The sequence below is a fragment of the Jaculus jaculus genome, chromosome 6, assembly GCF_020740685.1.
Source record: "Jaculus jaculus isolate mJacJac1 chromosome 6, mJacJac1.mat.Y.cur, whole genome shotgun sequence".
NCBI lineage: Eukaryota > Metazoa > Chordata > Mammalia > Rodentia > Dipodidae > Jaculus > Jaculus jaculus.
The window spans coordinates 108,344,777-108,357,030 of record NC_059107.1 but is presented as its reverse complement, the minus strand read 5'-3'; the positions used below and the strand labels follow the sequence as shown (position 1 = coordinate 108,357,030).

The following is a 12,254-nucleotide window of genomic DNA, read 5'->3' as shown; positions in this document are numbered from 1 at the left end:
ACTGTCAAATTACTCACACTCCAAGTTTTGGTTTTATCTCTAGAAAGCAAAGAGACTTAGTTGATCTTTGATTGTCTTTCAAACCAGAGTTTCTCTATGTAGTCTAAAAGCCATCAGAAACACCCACCAGCCAAATGTCTGCACTTGAATACTCACCTGAAATGTCTCTCACGCACAGCCCAGTTTGAAAGCCACTGCTTCCAGATCGAACGTTCTATGATTCTGAGTATTGTCTAAGCAATCGGGCATAAGCTTAGTACTCTACTATACGAACCCATGGCTCTCTTAGCATAGATGAATGGACTTGAAAAAAAAACAAAAAAACAGCAAGCGGCATCAAATAACATGCCATTAGTGTGAACTCGACTGCAGAACGGCCTCCACACCATCACCGCGGGCTGACGTCACAAAGGAGAGGGGCAGTGGGACCCAAGTGGGAGAGCAGGACTGCCACAGAGGGCACATCACGGAGAACGTGGCCTGCAGAGCCGGGACCAGTGTGACAGCCCCAGCGGGGAGCCAGCGGGGAAGACCTGGAGATAGGTGGGGATGAGGCGGCCAAAATGAACCTCCAACACATCCTGCTGGGAACAAGCTCAGCGCCCCCCCCCAAGACTCACCTTCTTTGTCCTTCCTGAAAGCTCACAGGTTGCCCTTGTCTCCCCCATTTCTTTCTTCTTCACCCCTTTATCTTGGGTCCATAGCCACATGGAGTCACCTTCATTTTGTAAGGACCGTCTGTGTCCTGCCGTCTTTACCCTTCACTGCCTTCTCACAGGCCTTCTTGGACTTAAGACCTGACCTTTTCAAATTCATGCTTCACAGAGCATAGAACACAAGTCCACCCATTTTCCTCCCCTTAAAATCTCTCAGAGATTTTAAGCTCCTATTTTTCTCCTTTTCAGGTCCACAGAAACCATACAAATGCAGGAACCCCATTTCACAACACTGCCCTAAAGAACAAGTCCCCGTTCTTTGCCCAACGTCCGTAACTCAGTCCCTGAAAGACAAGCCCCGTCCTTTCCCCCAAGACTCCAACAACCACCATGATGACTTCAAGTGATGTGTTTAGTTCACGAGGAGTGGACTGGTGGTGGGTCATCTTCGTCACCACCTTGACTGGATTGAGAATCGCCTAACAGACACACATGTCAGCACTCCTGTGAGCGGGCTTCCAGGAGGGGAGACTCACCGTGAATGTGAGCAGCACCAGCCCGTGAGCTGAGGTCCTAGGCTGAATAAAAAAAAAGGACGAAAGGGAAAAGCTCTCTGCCACCTGGTCTTCCTCGATGTAAGGAGTTCCAGCTGCACGTTCCTGCCGCCACCAACTCTGCCACGCCTTCTCTGCCACTGTGGACGGGGCCCTCTTAAGCCATGTGCTCTTTTAAATGATAAATTGTACTCTTAAACCAGAGCCCTCATCAACCATGCACTCTCTTAAATGGAAAAGTGCACGCTCTTAAACCAAGAGCCACAATAAGTTGCTTTAGTCAGGTACTTGTTCCAGCAACAAAGAAAATAACCATGAGCTGTCCATCTGCTCTGCCTCAGTGCCTCCAACACACGCAAACAGGCTCTCGCAAATCCATGCAACTCAGACACACACAGGATCTGGTCAACTCGTACTCATCTTTGAAGGCAAACCCTGACATTAATTTTCCTGTGGAAGCATCTTCTAGCTTTATGTCCACTCCCTCTACTCCTCGGCCTCGCCCCCAGGAGTTCTGTTCTCAGCCTCCTCAGCGCACAGGCCGTGCTGCTGCAAGCCCTCGGAGGACAGACCCCAGGTCTCCCTCCACACGTGTCCTCCCGGGTCTGGTCGTAGGCCTGCTCCATGAATACAGGGCCTGAAACGTGAGGCTGACGTGGGGTTTTAATTTGTTTTTTCTATCTTTTATTCTTTTGTTTTGTTCTTCAAGGTAGGGTCTCACTCTAGCCTGAGCTAACCTGGATTTCACCATATAGTCTCAGGGTGACCTCAAACTCACAGAGATCCTTCTTCCTCTGCCTCCTGAGTGCTGGGATTAAAGGCATGTACCACCATGCCCAGCTATTTTTTTATTCTTTTTTTAAACAAACTCCAAACACATGCACCACCTTGTGCATCGGCTTACATGGGCCCTGGGGAATCAAACCTGGGTCCTTTGGCTTAACTACTAAGCCATCTCTCCAGCCCTGAAGTGTTTTATTAACAATAGTAACAGCTGGGTATAGTTGCACATGTATGTAATCCCAGCATTCAGGAGGCTGAGGGAAGAGGAGGATTGTCATGTGTTCAAGGCCTGCCTGGCTATAAAGCAAAACTCTGTCAGTCCAAGTCCCCCTCCCACCAAAAAAAAAAAAAAAAAATGTAGTAGCAAAGAGCTCAGGAGGCTTTAGTGTAGAACAAAACAGCAGCCAGAGCAAAACAGGTAGATGTCACTCTGGCAGCACAATGCAAACTGTATGAGACCAGAATGAACAGGGGAGCCAGCTTCCGTGAACTTCCTTTAACCCAGCAAATGCCGCTGACTATAAAGGAAAAGGCAGAAAACAAGCCATGAACTCTCAGTAAATGTTGGCTTCATGAATTCATAAATGTATGAAGTAAGCAACTCTATTGAAAGAAAAGTGCTGACCACAAGCCTGGTTCTCAAGGAGCCTGCAGTGAGGAGGAGGAATAAGACACAGTCTCAAGTGAGGCAGAAGGAGATGAAAGCACTCATGAGAGGCACAAAACTAACACTCAAGTGAAATGAAAGCTGATTCTAGTTAAGACAAGTGAAGTTTCATGAAGGAGATGGCATCTAAACTGAAACTTCTTTTCTCACAGTTCTTCAAGTGCTTTTATTTATTTGCAAGCAGAGAGAGGAGAGACAGAAACATAATGAGCACACCAGGACCTCCAGCCACTGCAAACAAACTCCAGACGCATATGCTACTTTGTGCATCTTACTGTACATGGGTACTGGGGAATCGAACCTTTGGCTTTCCCAGCAGGTGCCTTGACCACTGAGCAATCCCTCAAGATCTGAACTGAAACTTCCTGAAGGAATGGAAAGGTATATGAAGGCTGAAATCTGGAGATAGTTTCCAGGCACTTCCACAGGCATGTAAGGTAATATAACCCATCCCCCCTTCCTCTCTTCCTCCCTCCCTTTCTCTCTGCAGAGCATGGTGGTGCACACTTTTTTAATCCCAGTACTCAGGAGACAGAGGTAGGAAAATCACTGTGAATTCAAAGTCAGCCTGAGACTGCATAGTGAATTCCAGGTCAGCCTGGGCTAGAGCAAGACCCTACCTCAAAACACACACACACACAAAGGGCTGGAAAAACAGCTCAACAGTTAAGGTGCTTGCTTGCAAAGCCTAACGACCCAAGTTCCATTCCCTAGTATCCATGTAAAGCCAGATGCACAGAGTGGCACATGCATCTGGGAGTTCATTTTCATTTGCAGCAGCTGGAGGCCCTGGTGTACCCATTCTTTCTGTTTTTCTTTCTCTCTGTCTCTGCTTGCAAGTAAATAAAAATATTATATATACATACATACATACATACATACATACATATACATATACATATACATACATACATACATACATATATATATATAGCACACAACCTAATGGAAGAGAGGATGCTAACAAATCTTTTTGATATGTGCTGCCAATTTCGATGACTTGGTAAATATATCTTGAGATACAGTAACATTGCAGAGAATAACCAAATCCTCCAAGTCTCACAAATGGAAACTTATCATTAACACATAATAACCTGAGGTGAAAATAAACCAAGATGTAGATTAATACCTTTTTTATACTCGTAATTCCTTTCCATGATAGACTACGTGAGAAAGTGGAAGGGGAAATACTGAGAGCCAGAAGGGTAGAGCCTAAAAAATAATAACTGCTTTTCCCAAATAACTATTTCACCCCATAAGTCCCTCAAGTTCAGAATAAGCACCTGATGATTGTTTTGCCCTCAGTTTAGTTTTTATCTGGTACCAAAGGGTTTTTCAGCAGTACAGAGCACGATGCCTGTAATGGACACTAGAGACTGAACTACGGTCTTCACGCTTGCAAGGCAAGCACCTTACTGACTGACTTATCTCCCCAGCCTGGTGAAGTCTTTTCAACTGAAAAACTAGAACAGAGAGCTGGCCAATATATTTCACAGGGCACAGTTCCAGCAAAGGTTATTCCCATGACCCCAGGCTCCCAGGCCCAGGCTGGCCTTACTGTTGCTCACTCACCTGCATGAGTTCATGGCTCTGCAGAAGATCGTTCTCCAGCATCTCCTGAGTAAGGCGGCCCATGGTACTATAGAATTCATCTGCTGTTTCACAGCATTCTATCTGCCTAGATGAAGAAAGGACACATGAAGGACTTGCTTGGGGCATTCATGTTATGTGACAGGTACAAGATGACAAGGCTGCCCCTGGCCAACAAGTCAATTACGCTCGCGATTCAGCACAAATCAAAATGCTGCCACACACTCACAGGACAGCCTGCTGCCCATGAAGAAAAAAATCAAAACGACCAATGCATACTGGGTATAGAAGTGCATGAAGACAGAGGAAAGAGGACCAATTAAGTCCAGGAGTGCAAGATCAGGCAAGACAAACTTTAAAATTTAATTTAATTTAATTTTTAAAAAAACTGTAAAGACAAAACAGCAGAAGTAATTTTGAGACGGCTGTTACAGGAGTTTCCATCTGCCTGTGCAGCTCCTTGAGCTTCACAGCCCCACCGTGGCATCTTTACTGTTTCCATGTGATACACTCTTCACAGCAGAATACCCTCCAGTGACCAGAAACCACAACCACAAAATTGAGAACTGAAGAGCAATTACCCTCAGTAGAGAACCAGTTGGTCCTAATCTTCAGAAAGATCGTGAAACACACTAAACTCAAACCAGAGTAGGGTTACAAGAAGAAAAGCACAAGAGCTTATCTACATACTGCATATGTTTACAGAATGTTTTCACAGGCCTAACTTTGCCAGTTCTTTCAGGGAAGAATCTGAGATTGATTAGACCTTAATCTTTGTTCCATGGGGAAAAATGGAATAGCCCAGACCAATGGGTGCTGGTTGTTTTTTGCATGGTAGGATAATTTTATTTGCCCAACAGACATAAGACATGTGTTTTGGGGAGGGAGAGTTTCAGGGTAGGGTCTCACTCTAGCCCAGGTTAACCTGGAATTCACTATGTAGTCCCAGGGTGGCCTTGAACTCACTGTAATCCTCCTACCTCTGCCTCCCAAGTGCTGGGATTATAGGTGTACACCACCATACCTAACTGACATATGCTTTTAAATATTTATGTATTTATTTATTTGCAAAAATGAGATAGAAAGAGAGAGAATGGGCACACCAGGGCCTCTTACCACTGCAAACAAACTCCAGATTAATGTGCCACTTTGTGTATCTGGCTTTACATGGGTGTTGGGAAATTGAACCAGGGCCATCGGGTTTTGCAAGCAAGCACCTTTAACTGCTGAGCCATCTCTCCAGCCCAAGATATATGTTTTGACAGGTACTAATGTTGGGCAACTTTCAGAGTCATCCAAAAAGAGAAGAGAAGAGAGGAAAGGAAAGGAGAGGTGAGGGGAAGGGAGGGGAGGGGAGAGGAGAGGAAAAAAGAGGAAAGGAAAAAGGAAAAAGGAAAGGAAAGGAGAGGCAGTGAAGCCTTAGCCTCAAATCTCACTGTCATAATCATGAAAATACATATTTGAAATAAACCGTGGAAATATTTTTATAAAAACACAGCACAGCAGGTGGCCATAATGAAAAGTAGTTAAGTTTACCCTGGGGAGGGGTGAGTGAGAAAGAGGAAAAATTGAGTCTTGATAAAAATGCTTTGAAACTGTCAAACAGGAAAAAAAAAAAAAAAAGACGTGCAGGAGACAACAAGCTTTCTGGGGACTGCAGGCAGCTCCCCAAGACCACAGTGGGAGGTGGGGCACAGCCATAGGAAGCCAGTAAGACCTAAGACCAGAGAGCTGTGGACAGACAGCAAATCCCAAAGGCCCCACCATCCCTGAGTTTCTTCAGGACACAAGAGGCCCAGAGGCTTTTCATAGGAAGTGATCAGACAGCTTGTGTCCTAGGCAAGGTCGGCCTGGGGGCGGCTTTGCAAACTCGAATACAAGTAGAAACCTAGGAGAGACATACGCCTGGCCTAGGGTGATGAGGGAGTGCCAGAGCAGACGGTCAAAAAAGAAAGGATGTGTGAGAAGACACTGGTGACACTGAGCTGGCAGAGGTTCCAAAGTGTCCATCTTTCCACTATGTGAAGGGAAGAAGTTCCAGGTTACAGCAGCAAGGTGAAGAGAGACCCCCACAGATCACCATACAGAAGGCCCTCGTGTCAGTGATTTTTACTGGAGGTTTCCTAACCACTGTTGGTGTTTTTCCAGTGGAGCTTTTGTGGGGATGATGGCAGGCACCAGAATCAGAAAGCTCCAGGAGCGAGTCCCAGCTCCACTGCTCATGAGCTGCATCACTGTGAATGAGTTAATTAACCTGCTTGGGATAATTTTCTCTCTGGAAAAGGCAAGGAGGAATAGTCGACCCTCCTTCCTGAGGTTTTTGAGAGAACGGAGCCAACGTGCTCCAACTGCCTAACAATGACAGACTTGATATATGTTGGCGGGCTTTCCTTGCCCCTCACAAATGGCATGATCAAAAGACGGATAGTCATGGGACTGGGAGATGGCTCAGTGGGTAAGCTCAACTCCACAGGCTCCACGTAAAAAGCCAGGCATGGCCCTGCAAGCCCGTAGCCCCAGTGGGAGTGGGAGGGGCCAGAGAATCACTAGGGCTTCTCAGTCTGATTGGAAAACCCAGAGTGCAGGGCTCAGTAAGAGACTTTGTCTCAAGGAAGAAAAGTAGAAGAGCACTGGAGAAAGACAACTGCCTTCTCTGGAAGTGTCTCTCCTGAAGTTAGCCTAACAGCTTTATACCAGTATTTCTTCCATTGCCTAAAACACACAAAGTTGGTGTGCAAGTCACGTTTAGAGTTCAATGGGAACACACTGTCGTTTTCAGCCCTGCTACTAGTAAAGAGTATAAGTAAACCCTATTTGGTAATATGTTCCCAAAAAAAACACATTTCAACACAGAAATAATTCTTCATAAAAAACAAAAAAGGCGTTCCATACATTCTATTACTGACTGGGCACAAGCACCTTTGTACACTTTGTAGTTTATCTCATCTAAGTTCATCACAGCCCTGAAAGGCAGAACAAAAAATATTAATAACATAAGAAATCCCAGAGCCACGCGTGGTGGACTGGAATCCCAGCACAAGGATCAACAGCTCAAGATTATTCTCAGTAAGTTCCAGGATAGCCTAGCCTACACAAGACCCTGTCTCCAAAAAGGTTATATAAATAAATAAATGATTGAAACTGTGGCATGGGCCATCAAATTCATCTACATCTCTCCAGTTTTTCCAGTTTCTTCTTCATCTAAGTCTTCCTCTCTTCCTTCAAAAGGAGTGTCCACAGAAATGCTAACGAGGGAACCAGACAGTGAGGAGGAGGGGAAACTCCAAACGCCAGAAGAAACCCACTCCTCTAAACTAGATTCCAACTGCCCAAACAACCAAGAAGGGGCCAGGGGAGCTAGCCAGAGGCCGAAGCAAACCCACAAAGCTCAGTGTTCTCTTTTCCTTACACTTAAGTATCAGTGCTTCAAACTTAAAAAGCCTAAAGAGGGCCTACAGCCCTCAACACCACAGACCAGAAAAGGAATGTTACTTACTCTCCCAATTTTGCCCAAATGGCAAGTGATACCCTCAGGATGATTTCTGAGCCTTCAAAGAACACAGAATCCCAGATCTTTAGAACTGTGTGGTTAGGCAGGCATGTGGCAAAGAGCGTCAGAAACCACTGCATGGTGAAGACGTTGGTCAGTGGAGGTTCATATCCACCTGAAATGAGACAAACCCCTTCCTTCAGAACTGATGATCTGCAAGACACACAACTCCTCCACTGCCGCCCAAGTTGGTATCTTTCCTTGCTTTCTTCTTCATAATGCTTTCTGGTGTGGTTGGTTGGTTGGTTGGTTTTTCAAGGCAGGGTCTCATTTTAGCCCAGGCTGACCTCAAACTCAGGGATCCTTGTACACCTCAGTTTCCCAAGCGCTGAGATTAAAGGTGTGTGCCACCATACCCAGCTTTCTTTATAACTCTTTTGTTGTTGTTTTATATTTTTTTATTTGCAAGCAGAGAGAGAGAGAGAGAAAGAGAGAGAGAGAGAGAGAGAGAGGGAGAGACATAGAAAGCATGGATGCAGCAGGACATCTATCCAAAGAAAACTAATTCCAGATGCATACACCACCTTGTGCTTCTGGCTTTATGTGTGCAATAGGCAATCGAACCTAGGTCCTTAGATTGCAGGCAAGTGCCTTAATCACTAAGCCATCTCTCCAGCCTCGTCTTCATACTCTTTTTTTTTTTTTAAACAAACTTTATTTATTTGAAAGAGAGAAAGAGGCAGAGAGAAAGAGACATAATATGGCTGTTCAGGGCCTTCAGCTGCTGCAAACAAACTCTAGATGCATGCACCACCTTGTGCATCTGGCCTATGTGGGTCTTGAGGAATCAATCGTGGGTCCTTTGGCTTTGCAAGCAAATACCTTAACCACTAAGCAATCTCTCCAGCCCTTCATAACTCTTTAAACTGTTTCTTTCCTCCTTTTTTCCCTCCCATTCTTCTGGAAGAACATGGGTGTTTTTAATAGAAAGCTCTATAATCCAAGCCTAACATTTTTTATCATAATTCAGAAATCTTAAACTTCCTCTGGCCCTCCTTATTCAAGGGTGCTAAAAATTAAAGAGTAGGGTTGGAGAAATGTCTTAGCAGTTAAGGCACTTGTCTGTAAAGCCTAAGGACCCATGTTCAACTCTCCAGATCACACATAAGTCAGACGCACAAGATAATGCAAGTGCACAAGGTTGCACATGTGCACAAGGTGGCTCACACGTCTGGAGTTTGAGGACAGTGGCTAGAGTCCCTGGTGCACCAATTCCCTTTCTTGCTCTCTGTCTCTCATAAAAAATGTTTTGATTTAAAGAGGAAGTATCCTCACCAAAACAAAAGCATTGTTTTAATATATATATATATATATATCTTCTCAAAAACAAACACCAGGGGACTGCAGAGATGGTTTAGCAGTTAAGAAACTTGCCTGTAAAGCCTAAGAACCCAGGTTTGATTCCCCAGTACCCACGTAAGCCACGTGCACAAGGTGGTGCATGTGTCTGGAGTTTGTCTGCAGTGGCTAGAGTCGCTGGTACACTCACTCATCCTCTCTCTCTCGCTTTCTCTCTCTCTCAAATAAATAACTAAAATTTAATTAAAAAAAAAAAAAAACACCAGGCTAGAGAGATGGCTTAGCAGTTAAGGTGCTGGCCTGCAAAACCTAAGGACCCATGTTTGACTCTCCAAATCCCACAAAAGCCAGATGCACAAGGTGATGCAAGTACACAAGGTTTCACCTGTGCACAAGGTAACACATGTATCTGGAGTTCAACTGCAGTGGCTGGAGGCTCTGGCGTGCCAATTTTCTCTCTCAATAAAAAAAAAATCATATTTCTAAAATCTTACAGTATCCATTTTTATTCAAATGCAAGTGAACAACTTGTTCACTATAATTTAGCCACTTCTTAAATTATTTAATTCTATAAACTATAGCTATATACTAGAAATCACTAGTTTAACTACAATAGAAAGTTAACTGGAAAATCCCAAAATATTTACATAGTGAACAACATTAAATTTAAAAATATTTCAACTGGGGCTGGAGAGATAGCTTAGAGGTTAAGGAGCTTGCCTGCAAAGCCTAAGGACCAAGATTTGACACTTCAGATCCCACATAAGCCAGACACACAAAGATGAGGCAAATGCAGGGTCACACATGCCCACTAGGTGGTGCAAGCACCTGCAGTTTGATTGCAGTGGCAGAGGCCCTGGTGTGCAAATTCATTCTCTCTCTCTCTCTCTCTTTCTCTCTTTTTCTCTTTCTCTCTCTAAAATAAAAAAATTTTAAGAATTTGAACTGGAGGCTGGAGAGATCGCTCAGTGGTTAAGGCACTTGCCTGTATAGCCTAACAACCCTGGTTCAATACCCAGTACCCACATAAAGCCAGATACAAAGTGGTTCATGTGTTTGGAGTTTGTCTGCAGTGGCTGGAGGCTCTGATGCACCCATGCTCACTCTCTCTCGGCTTGCAGATAACTAATAATAAATAAAATAAAAATATTTGAACTAAACTATACAGCTTGAAAGACAGATCTTGGATTCAATATATTTTGAAATTTGAGTGCACTGAACATATAGTCCTCCCATTCATTTCTGGTGACCATAAATATGTCATAACTAATGAAAAATAAAATTGTAAATCTTAAGACGTATCCTTTCAACCACAGTTAGTATAGTACAGTTACTGTGGTAGTTTGAATGTGTGTCCCCCATAGACTTAGATTTCTTTTTTTTTTGGTTTTTCAAGGTAGGGTCTCACTCTAGTCCAGGCTGACCTGGAATTCACTATGTAGTCTCAGGGTAGCCTCGAACTCATGATGATCCTCCTACCTCTGCTTCCCGAGTGCTGGGATTAGCAGCATGTGCCACCACACCCGGCTCTCAGGTGTTTTATTAAAGCTTGTAACTTATATCTCCAGCCACTGGTTGGTGGAGGTGTCACTGGGGGGTGAATTCCAGAGTCCAGCCCTAAGGGGTCGCTGGGGCTGGATCTGAATTTTATCCCAAAGGTGTGGACAGCAGAGTGAGCTCTGGCAAGTCCCTGCTGCTTGCTTCTTTTTTGGTGCTTGTTGGCTGCTGGTGGTTTTTATCACTGCTTCAATCTGTAAAAGGGAGCCAGCTTCTTCCACCATTGATGGAACATCCATGGATCTGTCATCTTGAAATAAATCCCTTCCTCCCCTAAACTGTGTCTGGTTTGGATGTTCTTCCTGACAACATGAAACTGACAAGTGTAAGCAGAGAGGTTTCAATTCACACATTTTCTTCCTCCTTAACTATGAACAAGTATTTGCTCAGAGACAAGAACCTAAGGTAATTCCTCATAGTGAGGTGTAAGGAACTTGAAAACTATGTAGTTTAAGCTCCTATGTCTGACTGATGAGAAGACAGGCAAGATGAGTCCATCTGGAAGCATCGTGAGATTCAGAAAATCACACAGCTATACTGCAACTTGAATCAAATGAGAAAATTATTTAAATGCTGAAGAGACATGGGTAGCTCATGTTTGTAATTCCAGCACTGGAAGGCTGGAGCAAAAGAATCACTATTAGTTCAAAGCCAACCTGAGCTACAGTGAGACCCTGTCTGAAAATCAACAATAATCAGGCTGGAAAGATGGCTTAGAGGTTAAGGCGCTTGCCTATGAAGTCTAAGGACCCACGCTCTACTCTACAGATCCCACATAAGCCAAATGCACAAAGGTGAAGCAAGTGCAAGGTTGCACATGCCCACTAGGTGGTGCAAGCATCTGAAGTTCAATTATAGTGGCTGAGGCCCTGGTGTGCCAGTTCTCTCTCTTCTCTCTGTCACCCTAAAGCAAAATAACAATAATAACAATAATAATAATCCTTTAATATGTTCCCATATGTTTTGCTGAGAAGGGTTTGTGCTAGAGCTCAAACTCAGAACCCTGCACATGTTAGACAAGCACCTGCCACTGAGTTACTCCTCTGACCCGTCTCCCATATGTAAGTGCGTGGTGCAGACTAGATTACAAGCACAGTCTACAACAGGGACTGGCAGTCAGGATAGGAAACAAGCAAACTCCTTTCTAGTGTCCAGAGTGCAGCTGGAGAAGTGCATGCAGTAGGTACATTTATAGTGACTTAGCCAACGTATTTCCACAAGGTGGATGCTGCCCAGCAGGTAGCAGTGACTCTCACAGCTACTCTCCTATAACCTCAGTGCTTCTAAGGAAGTCAGTTTTATGTGACTCAGGTGTGTGTCCTACCTGAGGGCCATGGGCCACATGCACCTCAGCATGTAGCAATGTCCAAAGACTGGACACCTCTGTCAGCTAAACTGTTCCTGAGGATCAGTTTTAAAGAATTCATTATAGCTCTAGTGCCAGCCTGGAGCAGTTTAGCTAGTAGTCAGACCTCTCTTACTATACGAAGGATATGCCATTCTTTATCTAGACCACGATGTGTCCTGCTAGTTGCTGATCTGGTGCCAACGCAGTGCCAGTCTCTCAACCCACTCCCCACGCAAGGCTAGTCAAAGGT

The 12,254-nt window shown here is 44.5% G+C and overlaps 1 protein-coding gene across 1 annotated transcript in view; it reads right to left on the bottom strand.

The window, feature by feature from the left end:
- Tbc1d30 (TBC1 domain family member 30) overlaps positions 1-12,254 on the bottom strand; it is a 49,693-nt gene that overhangs the window by 19,451 nt on the left and 17,988 nt on the right. The window contains exons 7-8 of the mRNA XM_045153449.1: positions 7,747-7,915; positions 4,233-4,338 (exon numbers count right to left, since the gene is read on the bottom strand). Coding sequence (XP_045009384.1) covers positions 4,233-4,338; positions 7,747-7,915 — 275 coding nt within the window. The remainder of the gene's footprint in view (positions 1-4,232; positions 4,339-7,746; positions 7,916-12,254) is intronic.